Source organism: Chiloscyllium punctatum, chromosome 2, assembly GCF_047496795.1.
Source record: "Chiloscyllium punctatum isolate Juve2018m chromosome 2, sChiPun1.3, whole genome shotgun sequence".
NCBI lineage: Eukaryota > Metazoa > Chordata > Chondrichthyes > Orectolobiformes > Hemiscylliidae > Chiloscyllium > Chiloscyllium punctatum.
Window position 1 is genome coordinate 121,954,321 of NC_092740.1, and position 15,910 is coordinate 121,970,230.

Genomic DNA, 15,910 nt, shown 5'->3' on the forward strand with positions numbered 1-15,910 from the left:
ATGAACTTCCAGAGGATGTGGTGGATGCGGGTACAGTAACAATATTTAAACAATATTTAGATAAGTACATGAATAAGAAATGTTTGGAGGGATATAGGACAAGTACAGGGAGATGGGACTAGTTTAGTTTGGGTTTATGGCTATTGTGGACTGGTTGGACTGAAGGATCTGTTTCTGTGCTGGATAACTTTATGAGTAACTTGGAAGTATAATGAGGTAGGTTCGATTGAAGCATTCAGGAAGGCATTGTTTTTATTTAAATAATCATACAATGTGCAAGATAGCAGGGAAAAGGCAGGGGATGGGCATTAAGCGACAGTGCTCAGAGAACTGGGTCAAATGGTCTTGTTCTGCACAATAACAATTCGGAGATTCTGGGTCATCAAAGGTAGGTAATTCAGTGCCACTATCTGGGGCTTGTCTCACGAGTAGTGGTAGAGGACACATGATTGTGTAATATCTATAGAAGAGGCAACATTCTTGGCTAACAAGAAAGTTTACTGCATTTAGCAATGATTAGAACTACATTTAGACCAGCATAATTAAATCAAATCTCAGGGAGCTAGCACAGATTTGCCTGGTCTCTCTAGAAACCTAGATTAGATCTCCTGGTCTCCACCTACAGATTCTGAGTGACATCAATAGAATGTGCAGTTCTAATTTAATGTGAACATTCGCTGCTTCAGAACCATTACCTTACAAGTCTTAATATAAGCACTGTCTAATTCTTCCTATTAATACAAATTCAGCATCTTTGTTTTAAGTAAAGCTCAGTATAACTCAACTTAGTATACTTCTGAAATCTGTTTTCTCATTTTTCAAACTTAATTGTTGTTGAACATAAAGCAGCAGAAGGGATGGAAAATATTCCACCAATGCAGTTAATTGATCAATTCTAATCCACCCAGAGGGACAAAGTATACGTGCAAGTACTAAGACTGCATGGTTCACTTTAATTCAGACTCAGTGCTGGACAAAATTAAACATTAAACTTAAAAGACCTTCAAGCAATTACCTTAACAGGTGCATTACTTATCATTAAAAAAAACAAACATTTTTAATAATATTGTTGTGAAATACGTATTCCTTAAATTTCCTCCACTTACATTTGGGCAGTGAAATTTAAATTACTTAGAAGCGAACATAAGTAGGTTTCCTCCTTTTGAGAGTTAGCATTTATGGAGAATTTAGCAGGATATTCCTAGTATTGGCCACATAACATTCGTTCCTAAACTCAATGTTGTGTGAAGAACTTTGCAATTTTTTTTATTATTCAAAATATTTTAAAATATTATATATAATAAGGAAGATTTGAGAACTGTCAAGGGAACAGGCTAATTTGGCTTAATTTTTGCAAGCTTTGGAAGATAAAGATTTTCAAACATTTTCAAAAGAGATAATTAATCTATTTCTGACTTGTTTTGCATAAGCAAGTTGCAATTTTAATTAAACACCATTAAAAAGGAAACAAAGTAGCGTTGTGATGCTTGTAAGAAATTTGAGCTACTCTGAAGTATTGGTTGACAGTAAGTTCCTCAACATTGTCCTGACTGTTGTTCAAAAGTCCATAACTGAAAACAAGATTAAAAAAATTACACAAGATATGAGTAGTTACTACCATTCCCTGAAAAGGAGTGCTGTATTTAACACAAAGAATTGCCTTCACCAGCGTAAAAGGACAGCAACAAAGAATGTGCTTGTTTAAAAGGAGAGAAAGATGGTCCTTGCCTTTCATTGACAGGTTATGCTCATATAAAAGCTGGCATATGATAAACAAGTGAAACATTTGCAGTTTAATTACAGCTGTGAGGGGAATATAACAAAACAATAGTGATATTAATTGATGGAGAATTCATGAAACATCCACTTTCAACAGTAGACTTCCTAACATTGCAACATTTTGCAGGATTTTTGTCTTCGCTGTCTTTTCAGTGTCTGCACTTTAGCACAGGAACTTCTGTTTCCCAGATGCCTGTGTTTCTGTTTCTCTGAATTTGACCTGCTATTATTCTATTTTTAGTGCACTTGGACTCTCCTTACCCAACCCATATCTCGCAATTGTTGGGATGTGTATTGTAAAGTTATACTGTGAATAATCTATTCAAATCAGTGACATTATTTATATTGAGATCATAAAACGAAAAGCGTATTTTTTCTGCATCATTGATTTATATCACACAGGAGTCCATTTGACCCATCATGCTTGTGCTACATCGTTGTGAAAATTGTCCATTTCTTTTTATTCATCCATGGGACGTGGGCATTGTTGAGAGGCCAACATTTATTGCCAATCACTAATTGCCAGAGAGCAGTTTAAGAGTCAACCACATTGCCGTGAGTCTGGAGTCATACATATGAAAGCAGTTTCCTTCCCTAAAGGATATTAGTGAACCTGGTGGGTTTTTTTCCCCAGCAGTCAGCAATGGATTCATGGCCATCTTAGTTCCAGATTTTTTTTTATTGAATTCAAATTTCATCATCTACCATGGTGGGATTTGAACCTGGGTTCTTAGTGCATTGTGGATTAATAGGCTAGCAATAGTATCACTCGGCTATCGCCTACCTTTAAGCCATTAAAAAGGCCAATAAAGCCCTTAATCTGCTGTCACCTACAAAATGCCATTGTTCCTCTTCAATTACTTATCCAATTCTTTATTGAATATTCCTATTGAGTCAGTTTGCACCAGCCTTTCAAACAGTCCATTCTAAGTCACAACAGCTTGCTTGGGTGGGGGGTGGGGGGACAAAAATCCTCATGTTGCTAGTGATTGGCAAAATTAAACACTTCAAATTGGTCTCTTCTGGATACAGACTCTTCTGGCAGTGGAAATGGATTCTCCTTATTTCCTTTCTTAAAACCCTTCATGATTTTAAACACATCTCTCAAGTCTCCTTTTAACTTCAATCACGCTCGGGAGAAGTTTTTGAGGGGAAATCTAAGGGACAGAATTAACATGCATTAGAAAAGGCAAGGACTAAATTGGAATAGTCAACATAGCTTTGTGCATGGGAAATTGGAGTCTCACTAACTTGATTGAGTTTTTTTTTGCAGAGGTGATCATGAAGACAGATGAAAACAGAGCAGTAGATGTTATCTATGTGAACTTCAATAAGGCAATCAACAATGTTCCACATGGTAGACTGCTTAGTAAGGTTAGATCACATGGATCCAGGTTGAGCTAGCCAATTGGATGCAAAATTGGCTTGAAGGTAGGAAACAGAAGGCAGCGATAGAGAGTTATTTATTGGACTGGAGACTTGTGACGCACAAAGTGCCATAAAGATCAGTGCTGAGTCCACTGCTTTTTGTCATTTATATAAATGATTTAGATGTGAATATAGGAGGCATGATTTGTAAGTTTGCAGATGATCCCAAAATTGGTGGTGTATTGGACATTGAAGAAGTTTATCTCAGAATACAATGGGGCCTTGACCAGATGGGACAATGGGCCAAGTAGTGGTAGATGGCATTTAATTTAGATAAATGTGAGGTGTTCCATTTTGGAAAGGTAAACAAGCAGTACTTATACACTTAATGGTAAAGCCCTGGGGAGTGTTGTCCAACAAAGAGACGTAGGAGTGCAGATATTTAGTTCCTTGAAAGTGGAGTTGTAGTTAGATAGGGTGGGGAAGATGAAGTTTGGCATGTTTGCCTTCATTGGGATGCTTAACCCTGTTGGAAAGCCTAGGCGGACACATCGTGGGACATGGCACGAGAGGAAAGTTGTGATGGCCACTTTTAGAATATTGCATACAATTCTGGTCTCCCTGCTATAGGAAGAACGTTGTGAAACTTGAGATGGTTCAGAAAAGATTTACAAAGATATTGCCGGGCTTGGAGGGTTTCAGCTATAGGGAGAGGCTTGTTTCCTTGGAGTGTATGAAGTTAAAGGGTGACCTTACAGAGGTTTATAAAATAATGAGTGGCATGAATAGGGTAAATAGCCAAAGTCTTTTTCCTTGGGTGGGGGAGTCCAGAATTAGAGGGCATAGGTTTAAGATGAGAGGGGAAAGATTTCAAAGAGACCTGAGGTGCAACTTCTTAATACAGAGATTGGTGAGTGTATGGAGGTGGTGCTGGAGGTGGGTAGAACTACAATTAAAAGGCATCTGGATGGGTACATGAATAGGAAGGATTTAAGAGGTATATAAGCTAAATGCTGGCAAATGGGACTAGATTAGTTTCGAATATCTGGTCAGCATGAACAGATTGGATTGAAGGGTCTTATTTTCATGCTGTATAACTCTATGACTCTTAAGAACATTGCAAGCCTCTCCAATCTCTCCATGTCACACAAGTCTTTGATCTGTGGAAAATTTAAACATAGCAATCAGCTCCTCAACCCCTCTAAGGCCTTTTCACCTTCACCCAGCATGAACAGCCACCTTAAGCCCTTACAGATTGTTTGTTTGCTTCCAGTTCACAATCTGCATATCCTGCATCTTTTGGTGTACCTGGATGTCATTGTCAGTTCACATTGACTGAATTCAGTACAGATTCATTCCAGTTGTTGCAAAGTAAACGGAAGCAATGAGACAATTACGAGGCAATACAGCAATTACACTGTGACCCAAGACAGTCTACTTAAAACAATGCCATTAATTATAGTCAGATCGTAACACTAGAACAGCAATTTCATTTGCACTATGGAGCATGGGTTAATTCTGCATTCCAACAGTGTTCCTTTGCTTTGTCTCTCTGAAGGCGTGAGTGAATTCAATGCATAATATTGACACCATTGAACTGACTATAGCAGGCAGCGAGATTAGAGAATGAAGCAAGGACAAATACAATGAGTTCAACGTGATGGAGGATGGCAAGGAGAATGAGAAGCAAAGTGGTAGTTGTGCTTTGCCTTAATTCCACTCCCCACATCCCAATCCTGCACCATTTTTGCCCTTAATAATGAATAAGTATAATTGTTGGACCGCTTCACGAATAAACAAATTGCTCAGTATACTTGAGGTGTTGTTGCATTCCTTCAAGGAAACTAATAACCTGTCATAACAGATTTTTCATACTCCTCCCTGGGTTGGTCCCTTTTCATAAATGACTGAACTAGAAATTGTTGAAAGTATTTCCTCAGTATTGATGGCAAGTGAGGTATATTCAATTTACATTTACGTCAAGGTCCATGAAATTTTGCTGGGTGACTCTTGAATAATAGAATTAAAACCAAACATTTTTTTCCCTTCTTTCCCTCAGATATTTAGCAAGCACAAGCTTCGATGGCGTCTCAGGTTATATTAAAGTAACAGATCCATCTGTTATCACTTCAGACAGCCGTTACTACATCTGGAGCCTACAGCTTGACCCTGTTGGGAAGCCTATGTGGACACGCCTTGGGAGATGGCACGAGGGGAAAATTGTCATGGACCATGGGATTTGGCCCAACAAGGTGCAGAAGCCAAACAGTGGTGGCAGCCACTCGACTCGGCTGCATTTAAGAGTAGTTACCCTTATTGAACATCCCTTTGTATTCACACGCAACGTCGATGCAGATGGCCATTGCCCTGCTGGTCAGTTGTGCTTGGATGCTCTTACAAATGATACTACCATCATCGAGAGCCTCTTTGAGAACCTAAAGTCAGGGAATGATTCTGTGCCAATGGAATACAAGAAGTGCTGCTATGGCTATTGTATAGATCTCCTCGAGAAGCTAGCAGATGACATGAGTTTTGATTTTGACCTGTACATCGTTGGCGATGGGAAGTACGGTGGCTGGAAAAATGGTCGCTGGACAGGGCTGGTCGGTGATTTGCTCAGTCGTGCAGCGCACTTAGCCGTCACATCTTTCAGCATCAACTCAGCAAGAAGCAAAGTGATTGATTTCACCAGCCCTTTCTTCTCCACCAGCCTGGGCATCCTGGTGCGGACTAGAGACACGACAGCCCCCATCGGAGCTTTCATGTGGCCACTGCATTGGTCAATGTGGGTGGGGATCTTTGTGGCTCTTCATGTAACAGCATTATTTCTAACTCTGTATGAATGGAAGAGTCCTTTTGGAATGACTCCCAAGGGGAGAAACAGGAAGAAGGTCTTCTCCTTCTCTTCAGCCCTCAATGTCTGCTATGCCATTTTGTTTGGTCGGACAGCTGCCATAAAACCCCCCAAGTGTTGGACAGGACGGTTCCTAATGAACCTGTGGGCTATATTCTGTTTATTCTGTCTATCCACATACACTGCTAATCTAGCTGCGGTAATGGTAGGGGAGAAAACCTATGAGGAGCTTTCAGGAATTCATGATCCTAAGGTAAGAAGTGTTGCTATTCCATTAAGTTTGGATACAAAAGCAAAGATAATCTGTACTGATTTACATTGCGCCATGTGTGCCATTGTCATGAATCACTACGGTTTCAGATCTTATTTATTCCTAGAGCTCTACATGCTTTCTTATTTATGCAAGTGAGAGGAAAACTTTAATTAAAATGTCAGCTCAAAATCCGTTCTTTATACTGAAGGTTTCACAGTGTGTTTTATTGTGGCCAAAAATGTAACAGAAAGTCCATACATTTGCCTGTCACATAAATTGAAGTAGGCACTACTGCTCAAATAAAAATAATACTGCACTTAGAATGTCTATTTGAAATGCCTGGAGACTATTCAATGAAATGTTATGCTAACAACAGTTCATAATCACTTATTTTTTCCATTCAAATGCAGCAGAAATTCTCTTTAGGAGACATCCCAATTTCTCAACTCTTCTGTAGTTCTGACTTTGGGTTTTGGCCTTATTTGGTAATTTGTTTCCTTCCGAGCAGTAGCGTCAAGATTTCTGTGCATGGGGAAAGCCAAATTCAACTAAAGATTGTTGTAAGCTTTGAGACAGGGACCTCGCTGAACTTACCATAATTTCATGCCTAGCACTGTTCAAATTCATAACCAGAGCAGGGGCTACAAGGGAAACCCGAGGCAGGAGACAACTGTGGTCTGAGGAGAAGTAGAGGCTAATCGTGGCAGTATGGACATAAGGGATTGAAAACTGCTGAGAATTTTAAAATTGAGGTATTATTGGATCTTTCGTCAAGATTGATCCCTGGCATGGGAGGGCTGTCCTGTTGTGGACGACTGAGTAAATTAAGACAACACTCTGAAGTTTGGTAGAATGCAAAGTCATCTCAAGATTTTGAAGAGGCTCACACAAAGCTGATATTGAGAGGTTCTTTGTCCTACCTGAAAAAGCTGGAACACAGGTGTATAGTCTTAAGATAAGTGGTGTAGGACTGAGATAAAGATTAGTTTCTTCACTCAGACAATTAGAAATCTTTGGATTGTTAATCCCAGAACATTAAGTTTGTTTTTATTCATTCATGTGGCAGTATTTATCGCTTTGAGGATGTTGGTGGTGAGCTGCCTTCTTAAGTTCCTGCAGAACTTATAATACAGTGTTGATTAGAATGCTATAATGAATGGGGCTCCAGGATTTTGACCAACAGCAGTAAAAGAACGGTGATTATAGTTCCAAGTCAGGGTGGTGAGTGGCTGTGAAGGGAACTCTCAGGTGGTGTTGCCTTGCATCTGCTGCTCATCATTCTTGATGGTGGAGGTCATGGGTGTGGAAGGTGCTGTCAGAAAAATCTTGGTATGTTGCTCCAATGTATCTTGCAGACGATATGCATTGATGCCACTTTGTCTCGGTGGTGAAGGGAGTGAATGTTGAGGTCGGTAGATAGGATGGTAGTCAAGCAGTTTTTATTCATTCATTCATAGAATGTTGGTATTGCTGGCCAGGTCAACATTTATTGCCCATCCTTAATTGCACAAGGGGCACATAAGAGTCAACCATATCATTGTGGGCCTGGAGTCATATGTAGGCCAGACCAGGTTAACATAGCAGTTTCCTTCCCTAAAAGGACATTAATGAAACAATTTTTTTTTGGACAATCAACCATGATTTCATGGTCATCATTAGACTCTTCATCTCAAATTTTTATTGATTTCCAATTCTAAAATCTCCATGGCAGGATTTGAACAGGGCCCCAAAAACACTACCTGGATCCTTGTATTAGTAGTCTAGCAATTGCACCGTTATGCCATCATCTCAGGATGGCTGATTTAGTTCAGTATCTCATCCCAATACCTGGATATTGACAATGGTGGATTGAGCAATGGTAATGCCTATTAACACTAAGGAGCATTGGTTAGATTTTCTCTTGCTGGTACTGGCCATTGCCTAGCATTCATGTGGTGCAAATGTTACTTACAGCTTGACAGCCCAAATCTGGTGGTTGTCCCATTTGTCCTACATATTGCTTGGAACTGTTTCAGTACCTGTGGAGTCCCCAAAAGTGATGCTGAACAATGTACAAATCATCAAGCATCTCTAAAGCTAGCCATGTGATGGAGAAAGATTATTGATGAAGCAGCTGAAGATAGTTAGATTTAGGACACTAACCTGAGAAACTCCTACAATGATATCTTGGGATGAAGTACAGAGGAAACTCGATTATCCAAATATCAATTATCTGAAAATTGGATTATCCGAACAGGATCTGAAGGTCCTGTGAAACAGTTATAACAAAGTGGTGTTACCATCAATAGTGTCACCATTGCACCTTTTGTTAACTGTACAGGATAAATGAGGGTTACCTGCACTGAAGAAGATCTGCAAACATTGCATAAAAAAGAGGTGTTAATGACACTGGTGCAACAATCTCAGTCAGGCAATTGTAGCAGTGTTAAAATAATTGTAACCACAATGGTGCAACGGTCATGTATTTAGTTTAATAGAGGAATACAGGGGGTACTTGCACTAAAGATGATGTGCAAGCATTGCAGCAAGAGGTGTTAATGACACTGGTGCAACAATCTTAGTCATTCAATTATTGCAGTGTTGAAAGAATTTTAACACATAATAATGACTGATATGCTGAAGGATTTAAAATGCATGACAAAATCAGTGGTGTCTTCATTCCTCTACAACTTTTTTCTGAGTTCGTATCTGGTGTAACTGATCGAGTTTGTTGTATGTACGTACCATGTCTGTGAAGAGAAAGTGGACCACAGTGACAATTGAACAGAAAAGTGAGACTTTAAAGCGTCTGGGGACCGTGGTGAAAAGGCATCAAAGATTTCACAGGAGTACAACATTGGAATTGCGACAGTGTCAGACATTGGGAAAGCAAGACTGGTGATTGAGAAATTCATCAGCCAAAGTGACACGTTAAATGCTCTAAAAAGAAAATCCATGAAGCCAGCAATGGATGAGCAACTCGACCAAGCTGTATTTTTGTGGTATTTACAGCAGCATGAAAAGGGATGATACTAGAAAAAGCTGCCAGTTTCCATGAAAGACTCTCCACCGGTGAGTCTGATCGCAGCGTGTCATTCGGCTGGTTACAGCGCTTCAAACATAGTCACGGCATTAGGCAGCTCAGCGTTCTTGGAGAGCAAAAGTCTGTAGATGATAGATAGCACTGTGGAAGGCTAGAGACTGAAATTGCAGGAAATTATGAAGTCATTTACAGTCAAGGGCGCTTTGTTCATGATTGCAGAATCTTGGGACTGCATCAAGCCATCACCAATTGCAGAGTGTTGGTACAATGGCTTGCGTGTTGGGAGCCATGCCAGTGTTCTGGACGGGTGTCCTCTTCAAAGGCTAACCACTGACATCACCGAAAACTGCAGACAGCTGGGTTTAGGAGACTTTGTAGAGGCTGAGATCGATGCTTGGGTGAACCGTGACAACGGCAATGGAACAGAGACACTGATGATCAAATAGTCACAGAAGAAAAGCAGGAATGTACGGATGGCGTGGATAGTAAGGAAAGTCTGATACAGACACCACCTCCAATCTCTGTTAACGAAGCTATTGACAGTTCGCGATGTTTCATGGAGTACTTTGAAGCACAAGATGAAGCTGATGCTGTTAAGTTGATGCATCTTCGCCAAATGTTACTGTTCGCAAAAAAAAGACAGCAGCACCTCCAGTAACAGTGGCTGGATATTTTCTTCGGAAATAAGAACCAACCTCCACCTCAATTAATTATTTTTACTGTACAGGTACAGAAAAAAATGATCTGATTTGGAAACTGCCATATTTTTTTAAGTGATATCCAATGTTTGTACAAATTCTACCGACTGAGTGAAATCAAAACTCTGTTAACATGCTTTTTAACACAATTATGGGCAGCGTGGCTTCCTTTGTTTAAGGTCAAATCAATTAACCAAATAAACAATTATCTGAATCAAAACCTGCCTGCCCATGGACTTTGGATAATCGAGGTTCCTCTGTAATTGATCTTCAGTAATGATAACCATCTTACATTATGCAAGATGTGGCCCCTAACTTCCCGTGTTGACTCCAGTTTGCTAGGATTTCTTGATACGACTGAGTCAAATACTGCCTTCATGTCAATGATCGTCACTCTTACCTCACCTCTGGAGTTCAGCTCTTTTGGATCATCACTGTAGAGGTCAGGAGCCATGTCGCCCTGGCAGAACACAAACAGACCATCACTGAGCAGGTTATTCTTTTGCAAATTCCATTTGATAGCACTGTTGATCATCTCTTCATTTACATCGATGAAAGAGAGTAGATAGATAGAAGTAATTGGCTAGGTCGGATTTGTCTTGGTATTTGTGCATGGGTCATTCCTAGTCAATTTTCCACAAATGTAGACCAGATGTCAGTGTGCTGGAACAGCTCAGCAAGGCTAATTCCAGAGAACAAGTCTTCAGTACTATTGCCAGAATATTGTCAGAGTCCATAGCCTTTATAGAATCAGTGCCTTCAGCTGTTGATTTGATATGTTGTGAAGTGAAGTGAATTGGTTGAATACTGCTATAATGCAAGAGACTTCAGGGAGTAGAAAAAGATGAAAAACCTACTTTTCACCTCTGTTTGGGCTTCCCCATCATCATGGATATGGAGTCTCACCTTCTGTTAGTTGTTTGTCCACTTCACTTCACGATTGGAAGTAGTCAGGCTGCAGAGATTAGATCTGATCCATTGATTGTGGCATGACTTGGCCCTCTCTCTCAAGCTGTTTCCATTGCTTGGCACTCAAGTAGTCCTGCGTTGCAGCTTCACCAGGTTGATACCTCGTATTTGCAGATGATTGGCATGCTCTCCTGCACTTAATGTTGAATGAGGATTGGTCTCTTGGCCTGGTTGTAATGGTAGAGCGGGGTATATGCTGGATCATGAGAATACAAATTGTGGTTGAATACCATCCCACTGCTACTAATGGCACCCAGTGCTTCATGTATACCCAGTTTTGAGTTACTGGATCTGTTCCATTTAGCATGGTTGGAACAGACAGATTTTATGGTCTTATAACAAATCAAGGACAAGGATAAGTTGAGGAAGAGGATCAGCTAAAATATTGAATGATGAAACAGGCTTGAGGGTTTGTATGGTCTACCCCTGTTTCTATTTGTTATGTTCAGTCTTGAGCAGGTCCTGAAATAGCACGAGGCTAAAACATCTGACTGTTTGCTCTTCTTGCTCTTGTGCAAATCTTGTTGCGGGAAGTTGGCATAGACTTCATTTACAGATGCATGTTGGACTATGCTAGCAAATTCTAAAAGATCGCAGCTGCCGCAATTTACCAGGAGTATCTATTTTTACGCAGAATTAAGCAACTAACTTCTGTAGTTCAAATGAATGATGAACATTTTTCAATAAATTTTAATCTGAAACACTGTCAGTAAAAATCACAAAAAGCTACCTTCCAAATTTAGTAGGTAATAAATAAGGCAAGAGAATGTTGGCTTTTATTTCAAAGGAAATGGTAAACAAGCAGAGGAAGGTCTTGCTAAAACTAGGAGAAAGTGAGGACTGCAGATGCTGGAGATCAGAGCTGAAAAATGAGATTAGATTAGATTAGATTACTTACAGTGTGGAAACAGGCCCTTCGGCCCAACAAGTCCACACTGACCCGCCGAAGCGCAACCCACCCAGACCCATTTCCCCTACATTTACCCCTTCACCTAACACTACGAGCAATTTAACTTGGCCAATTCACCTTCCCTGCACATTTTTGGACTGTGGGAGGAAACCGGAGCACCCGGAGGAAACCCACACAGACACGGGGAGAACGTGCAAACTCCACACAGTGTGTTACCTGAGGCGGGAACTGAAATGTGTTGCTGGAAAAGCGCAGCAGGTCAGGCAGCATCCAAGGAGCAGGAGAATCAACATTTCGGGCGCTTGCTAAAACTATACAAGGCACCAATCAAAATGCGACTAGAATATTGTGAACAGTTTTAGATCCCTTATCAAAAGGCAAGAATCAGTATAGGAGGCAGTCCAGAGATGCATATCACTTTTGAGTGGCACTATGGTTAGCACTGCTGCCTCCCAGCGCCAAGGACCCAGATTAGATTCTAGCCTCGGGTGACTGTGCAAACTCCACATAGACATTCTCCCCTTGTCTGCGTGGGTTTCCTCTGAATGGGAGGAAACTGAAGCACAGTCCAAAGATGTTCAGGTCAGGTGAATTGGCCATGCTAAATTGCCCATAGTATCCAGGGATGCATAGGTTAGGTGGATTAGCCATTGGCAATGCAGGGCTACAAGGATAGGGTAGAGGGTGGATCTGGGTGGAATACTCTTCGTTGGGTCAGTCCAGACCCAATGGGCCAAATGGCTACTTCCGCAGTGTAGGCAGTCTGATTTTAGGACATGACCCAGAACATAAAGTTCCCTCCCCTTTTTGCACACTGGGTCCTGAAGGTGCTAGTGGACAGGATGGCGGAGAGGAGTGGAGTGAAATCCTTTTCCCTTTGGCCACTATTGGAGTCAACACCATCAGATATAATCAGTAGACACCAATAGCGACTTGGATCACAGGTGTGTCCCAGGCTAAAAAGGCAAAATGTGAATGATGCTCTGCACTTCACGAGAATTGCGAGCTTATCCTGCCAGCTTACCGTCAAAGAACACAGCTCATTTGAACTCTGCCACTGCACATTCATTCCACCAAGGCTGATTGATTACAATTTTCATCACATGCATCATGTCCACCCATCCCAACCTTGAGGACTACTAACCCTTCTTGCTTGGTGTTTTCTACTTCCTTACTGGGGCCTCCTCACCACCTCTCCTGCTGCTCCATCACCACCAAATGCTCTTCCATCACCCCTCCCTTTATCTCAATGCAGAAAAAAGTGACCCCTCTCCCATTGGACCATCCCAGAATGATATCTCCACTCTGACTGACAATCCCCAGTCTGATTGCACTTGACTTGCAGGACTGACCACAGCCCAATCTTCAAAAAGCAAGGATACAGATTCCCCCCCCAATCCAGTGGGGCCAAGTAAAAGACTAGGTTTTTAAGTTTTTAAAAAAACCACAAGATTTACCTCCATTTGTTTCAGTTTAGAAGCTGTATTTCCTGCTCAATGTGCACTTCTTAACCTGAAGACGATGAAACAGACTGGGTTAATACTTTGTAGAATTATCTCATTCAGTCTGCAAGTATGATCCTGAGCTTATGGTTGCTTGTCATTTCAAATTTCCACCTTATATCCACGCTGCCCCTTGTGTTTTTAACCTAATAGTATTCCGGTTATACGGAATACAAGCAGAGAGATAATATCACATCATTGCATTTGACACTGCATGGCCTTCTGGACTGAACGTTATGTTCAATAAGTTAGGTTCCATCCTCTGCCTCTATCCTGGTTTCTGTACTTATTCCCATTTTGTTGTTTCACTAAGTTAATCTCTGTCTTGTTTTCTCTTTATCGCATCATGTTGCATTCAGATGGTTGATGTACCATTTCACGCCTCATTCAGATACAGCCTTTATTTCTTCATTACATCTATTACCGCTGCTTTGGCTGTTATAACATGATGTCTTTTGTTGTTTAATCTTCCTGGCCTCCATTCCATCACAGGCCTTCTCACCGGTTCTTCCAAATTAAAAATTCAATTTTTTGTTCGTTCTGATGAAAATCTATCAGCCCGAAATGTTTATGCAGAGTAAATGGTCAACACTCATATGTAAATAGCTAACCTACATTAGTAGTCATACAAAGAACAAAGAAAATTATAGCACAGGAAGAGGCCCTTCAGCCCTCCAAGCCTCGCCTCTGCGGATCTTCTATCTAAACCGGTCACCTATTTTCTCATGATCTGTATCCCTCTGCACCCTGACCATTCATGCATCTGTCTAGATACATCTTAAATGACACTATCGTGCCCACCTCTACCACCTCCTCTGGCACCCACTATCTTCTGCGTAAAGAACTTTCCACGCATATCTTCCTTAAACTTTTCCCCTCTCATCTTGAACTTGTGAGCTCCAGTAATTGAGTCCCCGACTCATACAAAACACCATATGATAGTAGACTCTGGAGAGAGAATCCAGTGTACAGCCTTGTGCTAAAACTTAAGAGTACTGAAGTGACTGGAACCAAGTCAGCCAGCTGGACCTGAAAATGACTGTTAACAGCCCCAATCAGGGACCTCTGGCTGACATGAAAAGAGGAATGTCAGAGAGGCGGACACTCTGGTAGTTGACTCTGAGTGAGGCAACACTAAAGTCAAGAACTGTTCATTTGTAAATAAAGGGTAACTTGGTGATGGATATCATCCTTTATGGTGGTATTTCAAGAGCAAATAATTAGCTGTATGGTAAATGGAAAGGTAATCACACCAACAGGTCGAGATTCAGACGTCTCTTTAGTGCACGATCCAAGGTAACCTCTTTCAAGATCCACCGCCATGATAACAGTAAACAAAAACAGAAATTGCTGGAAAATCTCAGCAGGTCAGGCAGCATCTTTAGAGAATTCAGAGTTTGCAGGTCAAATGATCCCACATGAATGATGAGGTCTTGCATCATTTTTGCCCTAAACTATAGATTTCCAGCATCCACAGTATTCAGCTTGAATTAGTGCAAATGTTCCAGTTCTTGTTTCAAATTTTTATCAATGTCATATTTGTTTGCTTCCCAAGTATTAGATAAGATATTTGACTCCTGAATGAAACTCTGGAGCCTATGGAACTTCTCTTTGAAAGAATTGAACAAATGTGCACATAAGTCAACATTTCCCCCCATCCCAAACATAAAAAATAACTTATGACTGTCCAAATGTTTTGAAAAGTGCCTCCACCTTACAATAGAAAGTAAGGACGAGAGGGGTGACCTGATGGAAATCTTCGAAATTGTGAAGGGATTTGACAGAGTAAACGTAGGGCTGAATTTGATGGGCTACCTGCAGCAAGGAAGGCAGGTAGTTCACCCCATACGGTAGACCCAGACAAGGACCCCTAGCTTGTCCACCTATCCCTACCCCCTCCATAAATTACAGGGTGTCTGGGGAAGTTTTGATTAGACTGGCTCCCAATTCAGGGCCTCAAGGGCAATGATGTCAAATTAAAGGATGCATCCTGCTGCCTCTCTGATGAATTGGGCAGTGGGAAAGGTCTGTATGCAATGTGTAACCTACTAGTTTTAATCAGTGAAACAAGGTTTTGCCTCCTTCCTCATCCTCTGGTGTCAATCTGGAGACCCCTCAGTCCCACAGTTCCATTTGCCCCATTGCACCCTTCCTCCCCCTGCCTGTGGCAACGTCTCCCCTCCCCACCCCACCCCACCTCACCAGGCCCTGTTGATATCGCAGATTTACCTGGATGTCTGGGGCAGCACTGGATGCCAGCCCCTTGGCTTACCCGGAGGATTACTGATTACAACCACCCCTGCTGCTGGCATTGCTGGTGTGTGGTTCATCCTCCTGGAGCTGGGTGGATGTTCTGGCTCATGCTAATCGAAGGGCCATTGTCTGAAAGAAATTAGGGTAGTCTGAGCCAGCTAGGTGGAGGCTAACATCAGAAATTTAATCTAGAGTGCGGGCTTAAATGTTTGACTAGGTAAAAACAAATGACTGCAGATGCTGGAAACCAGATTCTGGATTAGTGGTGCTGGAAGAGCACAGCAGTTCAGGCAGCATCCAAG

At 41.4% G+C, this 15,910-nt stretch overlaps 1 protein-coding gene across 1 annotated transcript in view; it reads left to right on the plus strand.

The window, feature by feature from the left end:
- Positions 1-15,910, plus strand: part of grin3a (glutamate receptor, ionotropic, N-methyl-D-aspartate 3A) — a 138,240-nt gene that overhangs the window by 69,825 nt on the left and 52,505 nt on the right. Inside the window, exon 3 of the mRNA XM_072587815.1 lies at positions 5,207-6,254. Coding sequence (XP_072443916.1) covers positions 5,207-6,254 — 1,048 coding nt within the window. The remainder of the gene's footprint in view (positions 1-5,206; positions 6,255-15,910) is intronic.